The 22,389-nt window shown below is 37.2% G+C and overlaps 1 protein-coding gene across 1 annotated transcript in view; it reads left to right on the top strand.

The window, feature by feature from the left end:
• sl (small wing phospholipase C gamma 1) overlaps nt 1-22,389 on the top strand; it is a 602,812-nt gene that overhangs the window by 496,754 nt on the left and 83,669 nt on the right. The window contains exons 25-26 of the mRNA XM_090377657.1: nt 6,279-6,403; nt 15,529-15,574. Of these exons, the coding sequence (XP_090233783.1) occupies nt 6,279-6,403; nt 15,529-15,574 (171 nt within the window). The remainder of the gene's footprint in view (nt 1-6,278; nt 6,404-15,528; nt 15,575-22,389) is intronic.

Raw genomic sequence — 22,389 nt, 5'->3', positions numbered from 1 at the left:
CAGTTTTTTCATAAAGTCCCATAGGATATCGATCCCTTCTTCGCCCAGACTTCTCCATACCTCTACTGGTATCTGATCAACATCTACTGCTTTCCCCCTCTTCATTTTTCTGTGTGCACTTTCCACTTCTTTCCTACTTATGCCTTCCACTACTTTTTCATTTGTGTCTCCATCCTCGCATAATGCTCTTGGGTTTTCCTCATTTAATAACTTCTTAAAATAGTCTTTCCACCTTTCCTTAACTTTCTCCTGGTCCTGTATCACCATTCTCTTCTCATCTTTTGTCTGTTTTATTGATGAGAAGTCCTTGGATGCCTTGTCTCTCACTTTGGCTATTCTCATCAATTGCCTATCTCCATCTTTCCTTTCCAGTTCCCCATAGGCCTTGTCCACTGCCCTCGCCTTTGCTATTGCCACAGCCCTTTTTGTCTCCTTATTTGCTAATTTATATGCTTCATCTTTCTGGCTACCTGTTAAATCCCATTTTTTCTTCAGCTCCTTCTTCTGTTTTATGATCGATTGCACTTCCTCATCCCACCAAGTCTCCTTTCACTCCAGCAACCCTTTTCCTGATCTTTTCCCCAACAACTCTTCTCCAACTTTCCTTACATCTTCCGGTAACTTTATTCATTTTAGCACCTTTCCCCTAAACTCCTTCCTTGAACCCTCCTCTTTCAATCTCCACCATTTTATCCTTTTCTCCCTCTCTTGAATATTTTCTACTTTTGTCCGCTGCAGCCTCTCAATCACCCACAAGCAATTTTTGTTGTGCAGACACACTTTCTCCGTTTATCACCTTGCTGTTCCTCATTTCCTTTAGATGCCTCCTACAAGTCAATCTGGCTTGTCCTTTCCCCACTCTTGTAGGTAATCAGCTGGATTTCTTTCTTTTCGAAGTAGGTGTTAACTATTGCCAGGTCGAATGCCACTGCACATGATACAGGTCGAATGCTACGGCACATGATATAGTCAATCTGCCTTGTCCTTTCCCCACTCTTGTATGTTATCAGCTGGCTTTCTTTCTTTTTGAAGTAGGTGTTAACTATCGCCAGGTCGAATGCCACTGTGTGTTCTACTATCCTCTCCCCTTCTCTATTTCTTTCCCCAATACTCCACTTTCCATATACTCTTCCTTCCTCTCTCTTGCTTCTCCCTAAATGTCTATTTAAATTGCCCCCAACAATCAATCTCTCTTTCTCATGTATTGCCATGACCACTGGATCCATTTCCATCCAAAAACTGTCCTTTTCTTCCCCGCATCCTACTTGCGGGGCATACGCACATACAATTGTGGTCAAGTGTCCACCCACTTCCAGTTTGATGCTCATAATCCTATCACTCCTTCTGTTAACCTCACACACTCCATCTTTTAACTCCTTATCAACTACAATACCTACTCCATTTCTTTCTCTCTCATCTGCTCCTCTAAAGAACAACTTGTACCCTTCACCGAGCTCTTTTGCTTTATTTTCCTTCCACCTTGTCTCTTGTAAGCATAGGATCTTCACTCTTTTTTTTTTTTTTTTTTTGCATCAAATCCACAATCTCTCTACTCTTTCCATTTATCGTCCCAATGTTCCTATTCTAACACTTTTCATCCTCTTCTTCTCTAGCTGGACTAACTTGTTTAACCGAACCCATCCTTTGTTCAGTAGCCCCGACCCTTTTCTCACAGTTTCCGGGTGATGTGACTTCGCGTCGCTTATGGGGTAAGCCCTAGCCATTCCACATCTATTTTCTGTCATTCTATCATTTTCTTTTGTTTTGGCATAGTTTTTTACGGCCAGATGCCCTTCCTGATGCTAATCCTCACCATTTATCTGGCCTTGGGACCGGCACCTACTGAGGCTGGCTTGCCCCCCTCGATGGCTGGCTTAATTTGTGACTATCATGAAACAAAAGAAAAGTACTGTTTTATATCCTAAATATAAATAAGAAATACCTGACATTAATAGGACATTAATAGACACCTTATATTAATCAAATTCAGTTGTAGTTGACAGTTCACTGCAGTGGCTTGAAAAAAAAAGTGAAGAGGCTTAGTTATTTATTATAATCCAGATGGCTGGAGAATATTTAGCAATAGTGGAGGTACTGTGTTGAAAGTGGAATTGCATGGTATTATGAGTAGACTTCGTCTACAATGAATTACAGGAACGGAAAAAAGTATTAACTAATCATTATGAATATTAAACATATTAATAGAAAGGTGAACACAATTTTAAAACAAAGCTGTTTACTAGCTTTCCGGTAAATTTAAAAATAACAGTGAGATTTATGTTATTAACGGTAATTTAAAGTAGTGTATAATATGCTAAAGTTTCCTCCAGAAAGTCAAACTGCTTCAACTCAAGCACTCAAGTACTGTGGACACATTGAAAGACAACAGACAAATTTGAAGTATAGTTCAACTTTATCATTCTTTGCCCTATGTTTTTTTTTTTTTATCTGGGAAAAGAAAATAATGCAAGGAATGGCACAGGGAAAGAGAGCAAGAGGATTCCCAAGAATAAGTTGGACTCGCTGCATCAAATGCCTTACTAGGAAATCTTTGCAGAAATTGAAGGCACTTGCAAAACAAAAGAATAAAACAGACAGCTATATGCTGAGTTCACAGGTCTTCAGAATGAAGAGACTGAAGGAAAGGATATGTCAAACACAGTTTCTGTTACCACAAGGGGTTAAGGAATGAAAGCTGAATTGAACCTTTAAAGTAATGTGTTTAATAAGGCGTAAAAGATAAATATCTTTAAAAAAATCTGTTAATAAACAATTTCAACCTCAAGGTCTCACATCTGGTGAGCCCTTGAGCATATCCAGGGTCCTGAGCTGGATATCATCATTCTTCTCTTTCTTGGTGATTTCTTTCTACTTCTAACTTTTGTTTTATGTCTCTCTCTCTCTCAGGTAACTCAGAAATTTTTTTTCGCTGGTGTAAGAAAAGCCTCAGGCTTCCTTGAACTATATAGCTAATTATAATAATAATAATTTAAATAAGTCTGTCTGAAGAGAATAAAATTTGTTTATATTTAAAAACAGAACAAACAAAAGAGAGCATTTATAGATAAAAGGGGTGTTAAGTGTATCAATGTAAATAACTAATGACATTATCATCCTTGTTGGCAAGCAGTATTATTTGAATAAATTGTAAACAGTAGTTAACAATGCGGTATCTATATTTTGTTAATCAATAACTCAGTCTCTTGGAAATCACTCTTATTTGAAAAACATAAACAAATACATAATTCTATTTTTTGTTTGGTCAGGTGAAGTAATAAAGTAGCAAATAATAGGGGATCCACTTTCTGGAAAATCAAAGAATTCAAAACTAATCATCAGGAATATTTATATTTCTGGGAAAAAAATTAGAGAAAATAAGTTTTAGATTAAATTTTAAGAAACTGAAGTGCTTACCCTGTATAGAGTCGATATCTGTTTTTTGTTAGAAAAACTTCAGGGGCTCACATCTGGTGAGTATGGGTTTGGCACACCCATGGTCCTTAGCTGGATATCATCATTCTTTTCTTTCTTAATGATTCCCTTCTACTTTTGACACTCTCTCTCTCTCTCTCTCTCAGGGTAACTCGGGATTATTTTTTTTGGCTAGTGCAGCATAAGCCTCAGGCTTCCTTGCACCATGTAGCTAATAATAATAATGACAGATACTTCTCAGATGTTTCATGGTACTCTCTGTACCACTTCATTAGTGACTATAAAAGATAGGATTAAGTATGGTTAGAAATTGTATCAATGTTGCATAATTTGTATATAATACTATTTTTTTTAAATCATTTGTAGTTAATGCTAAAAACTTTCATTTAATGGAAAGGACAAAAAAAAAAAAAAAACTTTAAAAACTATTTTGAGGAAACTAACCTACTTGGGATGCTGTCTCTACGATAACATCAACTTATGCACATCAGAATAATGTATTTCTTACTTTTTAAAACTTATATAAAGTGTATATACAGGCAATCCGCATGTAGTACGGTACTTCTACAGCACAGTTTTACTGTAACACGATAAGAGCCTCCATAGCCAAGTGGGCAGGAGCAGCAGTGCATAGCACACGCTTCTTGATTGGACCAGGGTTTGAGCCTGTGATCCACCAAATACGGAGGATGCGGAAAGGTCAGGGAATGACCACCGCATATCCCCGGAGCAATATGGCCTTAGTTGCTAATGCTCCTAAAAACCTAATTACAAGCTGTAAACATGACTGATAAATTGCTGCAATCCTCATGCAACATGGTATTAAATAACACGGAATTGTGGCAAACTTCACATAACACACTATTTTTGAGCTTTCCAAGCCATTGGAATGGGTGCATATAAGAACTGTCTAGTTTTTTTTTTTTTTTTTTTTTTTGTGTGTGATGTTTCTTTGTTCAAAGGACAGAATATTAAAACATTTGATATAATTATTTTAAACTTATTGTAATGTTTGTTCAAGTTCTAAAACAGACAAGTTTAAAAAAAAAAAAAAAAAAGACACGGCTCAACCACATCCTGCAATTGCCTTAGATCTGATGGCTATGGATCCCTGCTCTAAACGGTTCATTCTTCCTAATCCCACAAATGTTCAGTCAGGTGGAACAGCCAAATGAATCATAGTAGAGTTATCCTTATCATATCAGGAAGAGTCTTACCATTTTTTGATGAGCAGAATTTTAAAATACAGCCACTCCCAGCTTACATAATACCCGACTTACGGAAATTCGACTTTATGTAAATTTTGCCCGCTGTTGCAAACTTAAAAAAATTGTGGAAACGTATTTTGCATCCCGTATGAATAAATGGAGGTATTGTGAAAATATCGTAATGTGAATGATAACACTTTTTTTTTTTTATTTTATTTTATTTATTTTTTTTTTTTTTTTGTAATTCATTCCACGACCTCGGAAGTTGAAATTTTTGCTATATAACTAAACTGTTTATCTCTCTTGGAAATTGCAGTACGCTTTCATTGTTATCACATGTTCCATTATAAGAATCAATTTTGAAAGCATTTGTTGTGATATTTTTCTAAAACACATTTCTAGAGGTAACTACCATAAAACAATGAAAACAATTTGCACTTTCTGGTTTATTGGACTTTTCTGTTAGCGCAATCTATTATAAACGGGTAGTAAACTCGATCTTATTGCATTTATGATAACTGGAATTCTGTGGGTTTTTGCATTACGGTATTATGATGAAATGTTCCCCTTCACTGAAATCTTCAATCATATAAAAAACATAAATAAATTTTTCAGAATCTTCTCTTCATTCCTATTTACTTATTACAATGGTGAAGGGAAAGGTACCAACAGAAAAAGCAAGTGCTGGCAGTGCTAGGAAACAAAACAAAATTGACTTAGAAATGAGGATGATTAATTAAGAATTACGAAGCGGGACAAAGTTTCTCATTTATCATGTGGAATTAGGTCACGCTGCTTCAACAGTGAATACTATTTTATAAGGGACAGTGCGCATATAATTCAACACATTTAAGATCAGCCCAACACATTTAAGATCACATTTAAGATAAGGATCAACACATTTAAGATCAACCGTGATCACAAAACAGTGTTCAGGTGCTTTATCGAAGATGGAAAAGCTATTAATAATGTGGAGGGAAAATCAGATTCAGAAGCAAGTGCACCTGAGTCCAATGGCCATTCAAGCAAAAGCAAGAAGTATTTATAAAGATATTAAGGATACGTACGGCGAACCCCAAGCGAAGTTCGTGGCAAGCAATGGGCAATTTATTAGGTTCAAGCATAATGCTGGTTTCCAAAACATTAAAGTATGCGGTGAAGTTGCCAGTGCTGATTCTGCAGCTGCAGAGAAATTTTGTGATGTGTTCAAAAAAAACCCCTTCTAAATCTCCACAGCAGTGTATTTTTCGGCTGGAGAGTTATTCTGGCAGCAATGCTTGAAAGTTAAAACTTGCAGACATTATACTTGTCTCCTCTCTCTTTTTGTAAGTTTTCATGCACATGGGATAAAAAAATTGAATAAATAATTCTATTTATTTACATGTTTCTTGAAAATTTCTTTTTTTTTTTTTTTTTTTTTTTTTGCTTCAATCAAATTTGCAAGTGCTGCATAAGCATTTAGGGAAATTCCAACTTACGTATAGTTCCGCGGAACGCAAACCTTGTATAAGTCGGGCAGTGACTGTATTTCCTTCTATGAACACATTAAAATAATTGGTTTATTAACTGCAATATTATTTTTTAAGAAGTGTGTTAAGCTTAGGTTTTTTCAGTTGTTGAACTTCATTCACCATCCAGATATCATAAATTGCAATTTAGCCGAGTTTACCCCAAAGGTGCAAGAATTGACTCTTCCAACTATGATCCAGTTCGAATGTGGAATTGCAGTTGTCAAATGGTAGCTTTGAACTATCAAACTCCAGGTAAGGAAGAAAAACACTATGTGCAATTCACTCACTGTGAACTGAGTGAACCTATACATAGTATGTTTTTTTAGTTTGTTTTTAGTTATTAGTTTATTAAATATATAAATAGTGAATATTATTTTTATCCTGTTACATAAGATCCGTGAAATATTATAAAATCCTTGGAATTAAGTGAAGTACATTACAAAAATATTGATGTACATGTTGCCATTTGTTTGTTTTATTAAATAACAAACTGTGAAACACTGTTCACTATCAGTTTTTGCTAAAATTCAGGAATAAATAAGTAAATTATAAGTGAAAGAAATGATTGAATATTACATTGTGAGGTACAGGCAGTCACCGCTTATATATTATTAGTCTGTCCCTTCCCATAAGCTACTCTGCAATCCATCTTAGGATCTTCTTGACCCAAACACATTCCAGCTTTCACAGTAACCTCTCATGCAGGATTGAGTCAAATGCTGTGGTAAAATCGAAATAAACAATGTTGAAATTATTTAACATCCAACACATTATGAAAAGGCATTTGACTCCATACAGCATAAGGCAATGTTTCTAGCACTGGAAAGACAAGGCATAGATACCCCACATATTAGGAGTTTGAAGAAAATATATGAGAGTGCTACCTCCTTTATTAGACTAGACAATAACAGTAGCAAATTTAAAATCGAGAAAGGAGTTCGACAAGGAGACACAATATCTCCGAAGCTGTTTACTGCTGCCCTTGAGGAAGCTTTCAGAAGATTAGACTGGTCGCAGAAAGGAGTCAATGTGAACGGAGAGTACCTAAAACATTTACGATTTGCAGATGACATTGTGGTTATAAGCCATGATCCCAAAGAATTAGAGGAAAATCTTAATCAGTTATGCAGAGTTAGTAAGGATTTTGGACTAAAGATGAATATGGCTAAAACAAAAGTAATGATGAACAAGTATGCCACAGAAAGGGAAATAATGATTGAAGGAGCAGTAATTGAAAAGGTGGAGTCATATACTTATCTGGGACAAGTTATTAGCTGTAATAATGATAAATGGCTGGAAGTCAAGAGAAGAATAAATTTTGGATGGACAGCATTCAGGAAATATAGTCACATACTGAGGAGCTATATCCCAATTTGTCTGAAATGTAAAATAATGAACCAATGTATACTCCCCACCATGACTTATGGAAGTGAAACTTGGGCACTCACCAAAAGAATGGAAGAGAAGCTGAGAACTACACAGCGAAGAATGGAACAAATTATATTGGGAATCAGACTGTTAGATAAGAAGAGAAACACATGGATTAGGCAGCACACTCAAGTAAAGGACATTCTTATCAAAACTAAAGAACTAAAATGGTCTTGGGCAGGACGCATAGCTCGAAGACATGATGACAGATGGACTAAGAAAATAACAGAATGGCACCCAAGAGGAGCTAGAAGAAAACCTGGAAAACCTGAGTACTGCGTACAGGTCTGGAGGCCTCATTTTAGGAAGGATGTAGATTTACTTGAGCGTGTACAGAGAAGGGCAACAAGATTGGTGAGGGGAATGAAGGGATCCTCTTATCAAGAGAGGCTTAAGTTCTGCAAATTGCAGTGGCTGGAGACTAGGCACCTGCGCAGTCATCTGATTGAGGTGTATAAGGCCTTGAATGGGTTCAGCACGCTGAATTCTGATGGGATCCTTCCACTTGTTCAGATTACGAACCTAAGGGGGCATAAATTCAAATTAAGAAAGGACAGATGTAGAATAGATGTGCGGAAATTTGCCTTTAGCCAGCGGGTGGTTAATTGCTGGAACAAACTTCCATCTGTCGTTGTGGAAGTTGATAGGTTGAATAAATTTAAGGAGGAACTGGACAGGCATTTGGAGAGAATGGTGTGATATTTTTTTTTTTTTTTTTTTTTTTGGCTGATGCTGCATAAGCTCATACATTTGCTTTCTTGCATCACATGCCACTACTACTACTACAAAGGCGGAGATGGATAGATGAAATTCATGAGTTTTTGGGTAGTAAATGGATGGCCAGTGCTCAAAACAGAAGGAACTGGAAAGTTGCTGGAGAGGCCTTCATCCTGCAGTGGATTGAAAATGGCTGATGATGACATGAGCGAGTGCCAAAATAGCTAGCCAGGTTGGGCAAATATAACTATTAATATATAACCAACTAAAAATATAAATAAAAAAGTTAAAAATAAATAAATAATTAAATATATTCCTGTATTGCCCTTTTTTTCCATTCTTTTGCATTATTTTCCTTGCCAATGAGGTCAGACTGACCAGTCTGTAGTTACCCACTTTGCTCTTAGAACTACCTTTATATATAGTAATTGTGGCATGTGATGCAAGGAAAAAAAAGCGTATGAGCTTATATAGCATCAGCAAAAAAAAAATTCACACAATCATTCTCTCTAAATGTTTGTCCAGTTCCTCCTTAAATTTATTTAACCTGTCAACTTCCACAACGACAGATGGAAGTTTGTTCCAGCAATTAACCACCCGCTGGCTAAAGGCAAATTTCTGCACATCGATTCTACAACTGTCTTTCCTCAATTTGAATTTATGCCCCCTTAGGTTTGTAATCTGAACAAGTGGAAGAATCCCATCAGAATACAGCATGCTAAACCCAATCAAGGCCAGTCACCTCAATCAGATCACCTCGCAGGTGCCTAGTCTCTAGCTGCTGCAATTTGCAGAACATAAGTCTCTCTTGGTAAGAAGATCCCTTCATTCCCCTCACCAATCTTGTTGCCCTTCTCTGTGCACGCTCGAGCAAATCTACATCCTTCCTAAAATGAGGCCTCCAGACCTGTACGCAGTACTCAAGGCGTGGCCTGACCATTGCCTTATACAGAGAGACAATCACCTCCTTTTCCTTGCTAGCAAAATTCCTGTATATCATTGACAAAACCCCATGACCTGCTCTTGCAGCCTGTCTGCATTGTTCAGAAAACTTCATGTCTTACTGCACAATTACTCCCAGGTCTTTTTCATTTTCTACCATCTTAAGTGTAGTACCACACATTTGGTATGTTCCTCTGGGGTTACTTCTACCCATATGCAGTACTTTGCATTTGTCAATGTTAAACTTCAGTTGCCACTTCTCAGCCCAGCTTCCCAAATTTTCTAGATCCTGTTGTAGTAGCACACTGCCATTACTGTCATTAACAACCCTGCCAACCTTTGTATCATCTGCAAACTTCGACACGAAGCCTGATATAACTTCATCAATATCATTGATAAATATACAAAACAGCAGTGGACCCAACACCGAACCCTGTGGGACTCCACTAATAACATTAGTCCATGAAGAGCAGTGCCCGTTGATTACCACACTGTCTTCTCCCACTCAACCATCCTTTTATCCATTGTAGCAACTTACCCTTAATACATTCTGCTCCAATTTGTACAGTAGTCTTCCATGCGCAACAGTGTCAAAAGCGTTCCTGAAACCCAAATATATGATATCAAAATTATTTTTTGCATCCATATTAGTAGTACCTTGCCACTTCTCCAATCCAGAGGAATCTCTCCAAAGTCCAATGGTGCACACATACTTTACCTTAATCAATAAATGTACTCTCTCTCTCCCTGCCTCCCTCAGAGTTCCTATTACCGGGTATATGCCATTAACTGCAGGAGTCTTACTCACTTTTAGGCTCAATAGTTTTCCTAATAAATAGTCTTCTGTAATTTCAATATCACTATTTTGTACTGCTCATCCTCACTTGCACAGCCCCTTCTCACTATGCAACAAAGCATCTGTTCAGTTCATCGTCAACTGGGTTACCTAGGGGTTTCCCCACAGTAGTCCAATCTGATTTATTTTCTTCTTTGTATTCATTCATATGAAAAACTCCTTGTCCCCATTCTTTGCCCTCTTAGCCAACAGTGTTCAGTTTCTTATACGCAGCCTTTGCTAGCCTAACCTTTTCTGGGGTATTTATCATCATCATCATCATCAGCCATTTTCAATCCACTGCAGGATGAAGGCCTCTCCAGCAACTTTCCAGTTCCTTCTGTTTTGTGCAATGGCCATCCATTTACTACCCACAAACTCATGAATTTCATCTGCCCATCTCCGTTGTTGATTTCCAGGTTTTCTTTTAGCTCCTCTTGGGTACCATTTCTGTTATTTTCTTAGTCCATCTGTCATCATGTCTTCGAGCTATGTCCTGCCAGAGTCCACTTCAGTTCTTTAGTTTTGATAAGAATGCCCTTTATTTGTTTGCTGCCTAATCCATGTGTTTCTCTTCTCATCTAATGGTCTGATTCCTAATATAATTCGTTCCATTCTTTGTTGTGTAGTTTACAGCTTCTCTTTCATTCTTTTGGTGAGTGCCCAAGTTTCACTTCCATAAGTCATGGTGGGGAGTATACAGTGATTCATTATTTTACATTTCAGACAAATTGGGATATTTCTCCTCAGTATGTGACTATATTTCTTGAATGCTATCCATCCAAAATTTATTCATCTCTTGACTTCCAGCCATTTATCATTATTACAGCTATCCCAGATAAGTATGACTCCACATTTTCAATTACTGCTCCTTCAATCATTATATCCCTTTCTGTGGCATACTTGTTCATCATTACTTTTGTTTTAGCCATATTCATCTTTAGTCCAAAATCCTTACTAACTGTGCATAACTGATTAAGATTTTCCTCTAATTCTTTGGGATCGTGACCTATGAACACAATGTCATCTGCAAATCGTAAATAGTTTAGATCAGGGGTGGGCAACTTTTTTCGTCAGCGGGCCGAATGAAATTTTCGCATCATGATGCGGGCCGGAATATATTGAACGATTTAATAAAAAAATCAGAACCTAAAAAATGTTATATTACTTGAATTACCAAATTCTTAATGTATTTTTAAAAATTATATCTGAATGTCCAATTAATTGAAAATGCGGCATTCGGCATCAATTTTTCTTTTTTTTTTAATTGGCTCATTTTATGGGCTATAAATTATATTAAATTAAAAATTGTAATAATTAGAAAAGGCATAAAACATAAAATATCTCGCACCAGTATTATTTTCTTCAATAAGAAGTCAAACCCAAAGGAACTTCGTTCGATCGATGCTACAATAATAATTAGGAAATAACTCTTTGACGCTGCGTAGAATCACTTGGTTACTGTTGTACTGGCCGCGATTCCCGATTGAACCGAATTAAGCCGAACGTTTACGGTGAGTGTAGTCAGGTATGGATTTTCTATATTTATGCATTTACCGAGGGGGCCTGATTCAACATCGGGGCGGGCCAGATGTGGCCCGCGGGCCGGCTGTTGCCTACCTGTTTAGATACTCTCCATTTATATTGACTCCTTTCTGTGACCAGTCTAATCTTCTGAAAGCTTCTCAAGGGCAGTAGTTAAACAGCTTCGGAGATATTCTGGTAGTGTTATAGTAGATGTTATAAGTTGTAGGTCTCAAGTCTCAACTTGTAGATGTTATAAGCTTCAGTACTTCCAATTGCACTGTAACTCTCCCATGTCATATTCTGCTCTGTTAGACTATCCAGCTGTGTATTCATCCATCTCAGCCTCTTCTTCCTATATTTTCTTAATGCGACATATGTATTCATTGGATGCTTTGTTGTTCGGTAGTTGAATAGTAATTAAAACATGATCCATTAACAATAATGATGTGAAGAACTGCATTAATGAGTTTTCAGTTGATTCCAATGAGTTCCAATCTGATTAACTACTATGATGCAGTAATAACAAAGAAAGATTTTTCTTTCTTTGTTGCAAAAAATAATTTTGACATTATACACTTTGATTTCTGGGCTTTTGACACTTTATCATGAAAGACTACAAACTGGTGCAGTGTGGTGTTAGGGGCAAGTTACTGCTATGGATAAAGAGATGGGTTGTGAGTGACAGAAGAGGATGGTTACGAATGGGCATTGCTTTTCTTGGACTAATATTATTAATAGAATACCACAGTTTCAGTGCTAGACCCCTTACTGATGAAGGCATAGCAAGCTTATTGTTCTAAGTTTGCACATGATACAAAGATTGGCAGGGTGGTTAATGTCAGGAATGAAAGTATACTACTGCAACAAGATCTGTAAAAATTAGGCAGATAGGCTGAAAAGTGGCAATTGAATTTTAAAATTGATAAGTGCAAGGTACTGCATATGGGTATGGGTGGCAGTGATCCTACTATAACATAACAATTACATTGTACCACACTTAAGGTGGTGGAGAACAAAAGAGACAGAGAGGTAACTGCTGTCCTACATGAAGTTCTTTGAGCAATGCATACAGGCAGCTAGGACAGGTCTTAGGGTTCTCTCAGTCAGAGGTGTTTATCTTGTCTAAGGCAGTGATTGAGGCACATCTTGAGTACTGCATACAGGTCTGGAAGCCTATTTTCAAAAGGATGTTGATCTCTTGGAATGGATACAGAGAAGACTAGCCAAATTATTCAAGGACCCAGAAGAGTACTCTTACCACAAATAACTGGAATTATGGAAATTACAGTGCTTGGAAACTAAGCAATTTTGAGGAGACTCAATTGGAGTATTTAAGGCTATAAATGAATTAAGTAAAGTGAATGCTGTTGGTGCCCTTACTCTTTTTCAAACACACACATAAAAGGAAGAAGCATAATTTGAAAAAGGATGGCTGCAGGATAGATGTGAAAATTTTGCTTTCAGTCAAACACTAACTGGTTGTTGAAACAAGTATCCATCTAATGTTATAGAAGTGGGCAGTTTGAATAAATTTAAGGAAGAATTAGACAAATTAATTACTAGAGAGGATGGACAGATGGGGTGCTTTTTTTTTTTTTTTTTTTTTGCTAATTCTGTATTATAAGCTTTGCTTCCTTGCATCATTTGAACAGTATCTGTTGGAGTGCTGGTCAAAAAAGAAACAGGGCCAGTAAGAGGGTGCTCTTGCCAGGAAAGGCTTCAGTTTTACAAATTGCAGCGTCTGGAGACCAAGTGCCTGTGAGATGTGATTGAGGAAGCTCAATGCTGGTGGAATCCTTCCTCTTGCTTAGACTACACACATTGATAGGGCATAAATTCAAATTGAGGAGGAATGGTTGCAGGGTAGATGTGCAGAAATTTGCCTTCAGCCAGCAGGTAGTTTGTTAGAACAATCCTATCTGGTGTTTGTTGAGGTGAGTAGTTTGAATAACTTGCAGGAAGAGCTAGGCAAACTGTTAAAGGGATTGATAGGTGATATGGAAATTGTTGGCTTTTTTGTATAACCTTTCTTTCTTGCATCATTTGTTACTATTAATACTAATTTTCAAATTCTTGGTGGAACTCCGTGCACAGCAACAAGGAAAGTTCACAACAGGGTATGAGGAATATTCTGATAATATCCCACCACAGAAAATATCCTTTAAAAAATTTAATATCCTTTAAACATGCACATACCAAAGCACATGTATTTTTAAGAGGATATTAAACTTTCTTATAAAGAATATAGTATGTTAGACATCAGAGCAAAAGGGTATCTAGAATCAGGTTTAATGCATCCTCTGCTCTCTCAAAAGTTCTGAGATAAGATTGGAAAATGAAGGGAAAATATCCACTTTGACTTTCAATTATCCTAGAGCACAGTGGATGTGCAATTACAGATCCAACTGCATTTGAAAATACTTTAAAGAGAAACACTTGCAAAAAGCTCTGCAATAATGTCTCTCCAGAGGTTCTAGCCCTAAAAGAAAAAAGTGAGATATGTTCATTAAACTTCTCAAATCTGATCTACTCTTATTTAATCAATCTTATTCGATAGAATCTCTCATGACTAAGAATTTTTAGATTCCTGGTGAAAGGCAATCACCCTTGCCTATTCATAGGCAGAAACAGATCCTGGAAGTCCAATTAGTTATCATCCTTTCACTCAAACAAACTGTTTATGGAAGATCCTGGAAAGAATGATTGCCACCTGACGTGTGGTAATTAGAAACAAACAATCTCATTTCCACGGCACAATGTGTGGCTTCTGAAGAGACAGATCCACTTTGTGAGTCATTTAATCAGATTTAAAACATACATCTTTTTTTTTATGTAAACCCCAAACATGAGAGGTATTAGAACCTATAGTACTTAGTACTGTGCTTGGGTTTGAGGTTGAGAAGATATTTGTTGACATTGGACTTGAACTTCTGTAGATTGTAATTTTCAGGAAATACGTATGAAGGAAGGTTGTTCCAGAAAACGGCAGTTGAATGAATAAATGAGGAAGATGAAAAGTTGGTTCTGTGGGTTTGAAGTTGGACAGTAAATGGATGTTGGCTGGTGGCGGCACATGTTCGGACTGTTTTGAAAGAGAGAGCGGGAATTATAGAAGCCAATTCAGAAGAACAGTGCCCATGGAAGTGTCTGTAGAAGAGGCATGCAGCAGAAACAGTACGTCTATGAGAAAGCGAGTGGAGAGATTCTGTTAGAGATGAATCATTAATTAACCTAACTACCCTCTTCTGAGTGGAATCAAGAAGCCTGAGAGAGGTTTTGGAGGCACCACCCCAGATGTGGGAACAATATTCCATGGCAGGGCAGATTTGCGATTTATACAGAGTGAGCAGCTGTTTGGAAGAAAAGTAACAACGAGAGCGAAAGAGAAAACCAAGTTTTTTAGATGCAGAGGAAGCAATATTTGTAATGTGCTTGTGCCAAGAGATATTAGAAGTCAGGGTAATCCCTAAAAGAGATATATCATTTTGCCTAGAAATCAGAGTGTCACTAAAGATAAGCATAGGAGCAGAAGAATCCTTTTTGCGAGATATAAGACAAGACTGAGTTTTAGAAGGGTTGAATTCAACTAAGTTGTCTTTGCCCCACTGGAGAATTACCTGAAGATCGGCATTTAAGGAATTGGTAGCAGATTTTCGAGAAGTTGAAGCTGATTGAGCAGGACAAGGTTTCTCAAAATGGAAAGTGGAATGCAACGTGCTATTATCAGCAAAACTATGGATAGGATTTCCAGTCAATGGAAGAAGGTCATTGATATACAAAAGGTTATGCCCAGCATATCCTAAAGCAAAAATGAAACTGGGAGCAACTTAGTTAACATTTAACATTAGTTTGTAAAAGTATGTGAAGAATTCTCTCTCTCTCTCTCTTTCAAGAACAAATTATGACTATTTTCTTTTGTTCGTCATAGATCGGCCCATGCAGTTGAATCAAGCACGCTTCCTACAGAATGGAAAGTGAGTACTTAATACCTTTATAAATTAAATTTAGCATATGTTAATGGTTAAAATAGCTTTATTAATGAAAATATTTCTTTAGTACATTTTGTTTTTGATTACTTTTTTATTAATATTTCTACATATACAAAAATCTCCTCCAAAATTAGTGTAATTAATGCTGACAGGTTAATTTCGGCAGATTCTGAGAAGCTGATTATTTAGGAGTAAATATTGCTAAAAGTCTATTTCCTAAAATGCATCTTTTTTGCCCATTTCAATTGTTTACTTTAAACTAGACAGCTCTAAAACTTGGGCAAGCAAAATAGCTATGATTGCAGCATAATAATGTAGTTAGAATTGCCAAGTACCTGTAATGGTGATAAAAACAGGTTTATTCATTATAACTTCTAAAGAATCATTTTCTTTGTGGGTTAAAATTACTAAAAACAATTTATATCACAATAATTATATTTATTTGACTAACATTGCTAGCAGTGACTAGCAATGAAATTTCTGAAATTAGTATGTATTTAAATGTGCTTTAAGTGCATGCTATTTTGACTAGAAATTAATAAATACATACCAGAAATGCATATTATTTTGACTAGAAATGAAATTCTAATCAAATTAAGGTTGTGTTTTTTTTGTGAAAACCCCAAACACAAGAGGTATTAAAACCTATAGTACTTAGTACTGTGCATTAGCTGAAGGTTGAAAAGATGAAAGAAGATACTTATTTTGTATTTATATTAATTGCCATTTTTCTAAATTATTTTAGGAGTGCATTCTTTCTTCAACACCCTTTATCTAAATTTATTCCCTCCCCCTCTGTTACTGTAGTTACATACAGGTTTACTTTCTATTTGCCACTCACTTGGCATGCCATATGACTGGCATATTAGCCTTAGTGTGACATATGATGTAAGAAAGCAAGCTTATACAGCATCAGAAAAAAACCCCTCCCATTTCACCCTTCCATTCACTCCAAAAGTTTTAGTTCTTCCTTGAATTTATTTAAGCTATCAACTTCCACAATGACAGATGGAAGTCTGTTTCTGCAATCAACCACTCACTGGCTAAAGGTGCATTTCCATACATCTACAGGGTGTCTCAAAAATATTGGTACAAATGTTTAGGGGAGGTAGGTAACATCTAAATGAATGTGAATCGCATAGGACGTAGCCCAGTGGTCAGGAGCGAGAGTGCATAGCACGCGTTCCTTGAGTGGAACGGGGTTCAAGCCCGTGACTGCTAAATACGATAAATATTTGTATTGACGATTTATTGTAAACTCTACTGACTTTGGTTGTCGTGCCAGAGTATAAACAGAAAATTTATTTATTTATTTATAACCGTAAGTAACTACACAGTGCTGTTCATCAGTTCGTGAGAGGGAAAATTACTGGTTTACTCATTCAAGCAGTAGTCGCCGCACGAAGAGCATGCATCGATATACGAACTGTGAGCTGGCAAACATGTACCTAGTGTATGGATTAACGGAGGGCCCACATGGTGTGCACCCCCATGCAGCACAACATCGCTTCATAATAAATGTGTGGGCAGGTATGGTCGGGGACTGCTTAGTCAGCCCATACCTGTTACCATCCCGCATGAACTCCGCTAAATATCGGATCTTTCTTGAACAAGTTCTACCAGGGTTACTTCACGATGTTCCAGCAAATGTGAGACGAAACATTTGGTTTCAACATGACGGGGCACCTGCCCATTATGGAAGGTGTGTTTGTGACCATTTGAACAGGCATTTTGGTCGTCGGTGGATTGGCTGTGGTGGACCCGTTGCCTGGCCCCTACGCTCACCTGATTTATCGAGCCTTGATTTCTTTCTGTGGGGGGGGGGTCCTCAAATCTATCGTGTACGAATCGCCTTTGGAGACAGAAATGGATCTCGTGGCGAGACTCGTCTGTGCTGCTGCTACTGTCAAAGAAATTCCAGGTGTGTTCGACCGTGTCCGCCAATCCATGCTGTGTCGGTGTCACGCACACATCGTGCCTCATGGTGGAACCTTCGACCATCTGTTGTAACATGAAATGCATCCATCTCTTACTCCATTGTTAATATTATGTCAAATAAATGTTTGCCACTAATTACTGTCTTGTGTCTTTCCTGCTTCTTGTGCCTCTGCTACTACTTTCCCGTGATGTTTCCGGTTATGTGTTCCTATGCGATTCACATTCCTTTAGATGTTACCTACCTTCCATAAACATTTGTACCAATATTTTTGAGACACCCTGTTTTAGCATTAGTCTTGTTGACATTAGACCTGAACTTCTGTAGATTGTAATTTTCAGAAAATATGTATGAAGGAAAGTTGAATGAATAAATGAGGAAGAAGAAAACTGCTGTGGAAGAGAGAGCAGGAATTATAGAAGCCAATACAGAAGAATGGTGCCCATGGAAGTATCTATAGAAAAAGCAAGCAGCAGAAACACAATATCTAAAGTGGGGAGACTCTGTTAGAAATGAATCATTAATTAACATAACTGCCCTTTTTTTTTTAAATGAAATCTAGAACCCTAAGAGAGGTTTTGGATCTAGATGTGGGGACAGTATTCCATTGTAGGGTGAATTTGCAATTTGTACAGAGTGAACAGCTGTTTGGAAGAAAAGTAATGCTGACAGCGAAAGAGAAAACTCATTTTTTTTCGATACAGAGGAAGCAATATTTGTAATGTGCTTAAGTCAAGGGAGTTTAGAAGTCAGGGTAATCCCCAATAGAAATATATAATCTTGCCTAGAAATCAGAGTGTCATCAAAGATAAGCATAGTAACAAAAGAATGCTTTTTGCAAGATATGACAGGACTGAGTTTTAGGATTAAAATTAACTAAGTTATCTTTGCCCCACTGGAGTGTTCGCTGCGTAGTTAGGATTGTCTGGTGTTTTTGTAGGCAAATGAACAATCTGCAAGGTCATTAGTAATTGCAAAAGCCTTAGCATCTCAACCATCTGGGTCTGTGTGACTATAAAATGGAAGTCAGCAAGAATTTTGAACATTAAAATCACCAAGGAAAATTACCTCACTGTTAGGAAAGTTGGACTGAAAAAAGTAAAGTTTCAAAGAAAGGAAGTCAAAGAGTTCCATGTGATTAGTGGAGTTAAGAGAATGACAGAAGCAACAGATGAATTTGACAGAATGTGTTAGAGAGCTTTTAAGCCAGAGAAGGTCAAAAAGAGGTGATTCCAAATTACTAAGTCTCTAATAGGGAATACCAGAATGGGTATATGCACAACTACCACCTTTGAAGTGAAAGGGATCGTACAGCGAATAATTCAGACAACTGAAATGAGTAGTTAGCTATTTTGGTTTTTAGGAGCATTAGCAACTAAGGCCATATTGCTCCGGGAATATGCGGTGGTCATTCCCTGACCTTTCCACATTCTCCGTATTTGGTGGTGATGGGCTCGAACCCCGGTCTAATCAAGAAGCGTGTGCTATGCACTGCTGCTCCTTCCCACCTGGCTACGGAGGTGCCAAAATGAGTAGTGGTTGAATCAATCGATAACTGGGATTCTGTCGGAAAAAGTACATGGGGTTTGGCAGACTGTAAGTGGAAATGCACGACATTGAGATTAGAATTGAGACCACGTATATTTTGTGAAATGAATGAGGAAGTGTTCGGGAGGTTTAGATCTTTTCACAGATAAGTTTGTTCTACTGGTTTGACATGATGTATTCAGTAGTAAGACAAGGTGGGGAGGACATGCTTTTCAAAGTAATGAAATTTTTGGGTATGGCATACCCATGGCAAGAATATACCCAGGTCCTTGACATAACGTGGCCCCAACATTTCTCCCTGCATACACTCTCCTTGGACTCCCTCCAGTCACTATCTGGTAAAGTGGAGGCAGCTAGATTATACACTAGCTGATTTGAAAGCCTCCTAGAGAATTACCAATAGGTTCGGTCTGGTGGGCTATCTGGCGGCCAGCCTGCGAACACCATTTTAGACCTGTAACCTCGAAATGTAACGAAGATTGGATCTCGCCATGATGTCCATCATAACCTCAAAAGACATCAGTCATATTGCATGATGTTTAGTTGTGGAACCCCTGTTTAGTCTCCAGAGCTTTGCTGCTCTGAAGACTAAACATGGGTTCCACCACTTCAAGCCTCCAGTAAGCAAAGTGGTGGTATTGCTCTGGTTGATGACAGTCATCTACCACCTGTTATTGCCTAGTAACACAGAGGGTGCCATTCCTCCTTGTGGCGTGGTTGTCACCTCCAGTATACTAGTTGCCTTATTTCAGGACTTGCACATGGAGGTTATACCCAGGGTTTCTAACAGTCTGATCAGACTTTGCCAAAATTAGGTCCACTTGACTTCAGTGTCACCCAAATATCAGTTCTCAATGTAACAAGCCCAGCTTTGCGTACTTGAGAGAATGTCCGTGAAAGCCTCAAGGACCACATATGCATTTAAATTTGCTTTAAGGGTATGATTAAATCAAATAAACATGATTATCATGGTGTGTTAATTATGTTAAATAAATTTTAGTATCTAGGAAGTTGCCTATTGTTTTAAATTGATTGTTTTGCAAAGAACTATTTTTCATGAAGCCAGTGGGAATAATTTGAAGTATGCAAAAAATACCCTTCTGACATGAAGGGTTTTATTAAATTCAACACAAAAGTTTATGGGGTTCTCCCCTCCCCCAATAACAGCATTTTTTATGTTTGAGAGCCACTTAGAAAAATTAGAAATCCTTTGCAGATCAAAAGATCTATTTCACACAGCAGTTATTGAGCGATACCCCGCATGATATTTCTTCAGAGAAGTTTCACAAAATACTGTATTGTGCAACAAGTTATTTTTAAGAATCCGATGGTATTTGTCAGTTCCAAATTGAACGAAAAAATAAAAATAACAAATAATGTTAATTATATATTTATTATCAATGCTCCACTGATATGAAATTTTTAAATGAAAAGAACTGAGTGTGCAGGGGTGCTACTATAATACTATAAATTCAAGTGCCAGTTTTCTGTTGCTCATATTTCTGACTGTTCTCTATGAATGGCATTATGAAATCGTTGCAGAACTGTTTTATAATATTCCTGTTTTATTGTTGGATGATGTGAGCTAAATTCATAATGAACAGTGCCCTGTTAATCAAAAAATACAATATTCATGATCTTTACATTTGATCAAGATTATATTGTTTTTTTTGGGTCCTCCAAGAAGAAGAAATCCATTAAGAGGAGTGGGCCTCTGTGTCTGGCTCATAGCTATATGCCCATGATATGTCATCACTAAGGATGGAACAGAGTGTAGATCCAGCAGCACATTGACAACGATCTTGACCTGTGACTCGCCGATCTCTGTGATCATCAGTGAAGATACGAGGCATAAATTAATTGAAATGACCCTGCATTAAAATTGATTGACATGCCTCATAAGAATTACCAGTTTTACCAACAACTTCATGGATACTTAAATACTCATGATCATATTATCAACATAAGAAATTGAATCACTGGTTTTTGAAGGTGAACGGCAGCCAGAGGAAGGTTCTTCTTTGAATGTTTCATGGGTTTCTGCTGCACTTTTCCTGATTTGATGCAAATTTGCTGCTCAGTAAAATCACTCTTTTTTAAAATGTGATGAAACTTTAGAAATACCATCCATCTGATGTGCACTAATTCACTAACCACAGATAAAAAATAAATAAATAAACAGGTGATTCACACTGCTGTGTTATAGATGATTCACTGAATGTACTTGAACTTGAAATTTTTTGCAATAAATTGCAAAAAATTTCAAGATACACAGTCAATACCTGAACTTTTTGATCACAGGAATGTGTCAGGGTTATAAAAATAACAATATAATATTAAATCGAAAGAATGTTGATTAGATTATGTGATGCTGATATAGTAGAGAGAAAATTCATCAAATGCTCCCTGAAAGCAAACAGAATGTTCTCAGAGCAGATCGAGTCCAGATAGTGTGAGATGACCTACAATGAAAGAAAGATAGATAAAAGTGGAGCTATATTAGAGGCCAAATGATTCTAAGGAATATGATCAAAATCTCTTCATCTAACTTGAATGGGCAAGCTAGTGTGTGTGGATTGGAAATTGTAGACTGGCAATACACAGTTCAGAAACTTATAGATGATTGCTATGGATAATGATGTCAAAGAAAGTGCAAAGAGCTTTAATATCCAAGTTGGTTCTCACCAGTACTGCATAAAACACTTGACAGAGCTGAAACCAAAAATAGTTAGTAACCATGACGTTGTAAAATGGGTATTAGCCAAAGAGATTTCTATGGTAAAAGGAAAAGGACAGGTCTTTGATTTCAAATGAAGGGACTAAGGGCGACATCTATGCAGTATTGAATTGGGTCAGAAGTATTCAAGGATTTATCGGAATATTCAAGGACTTATCCTAGATGCCACAAACATGCTTAAAGAGAAGTTATGCAAAGAACATGCCAAAATGGATGACAACAAAGCTTAGGTTTTAACTGAGTAAAGTCAAAAAAACATGGGACAGTTAGGCTATTATGACACACTGATTTCTATAAGCATTATAATTGTATATGTTACAATGCCACTAATGCAGTAAGACATACAAAGGCTGAGTATGAAAAATCTCTACCAAAGACAGAACCAAGCCATGTTGCTTTGGTTTAACAGTTTAATGCTTTTAAATGCAAAGTTTTGCACTTGGGAAACAGAAAGCCAGCAGTTATTTATAGACTAGGAAGGGGGGGGTGAGAGAGAGAGAGAGAGAGAGAGAGAGAGAGAGAGAGAGAGAGAGAGAGAGAGAGAGAGAGAAGTTAAAAAAAGTGGTCCAGGAATGGGGG

This window comes from Mastigoproctus giganteus, chromosome 7, assembly GCF_048544385.1.
Source record: "Mastigoproctus giganteus isolate SK-2022 chromosome 7, ASM4854438v1, whole genome shotgun sequence".
NCBI lineage: Eukaryota > Metazoa > Arthropoda > Arachnida > Uropygi > Thelyphonidae > Mastigoproctus > Mastigoproctus giganteus.
This window is presented reverse-complemented; position numbering and strand designations above follow the sequence as displayed.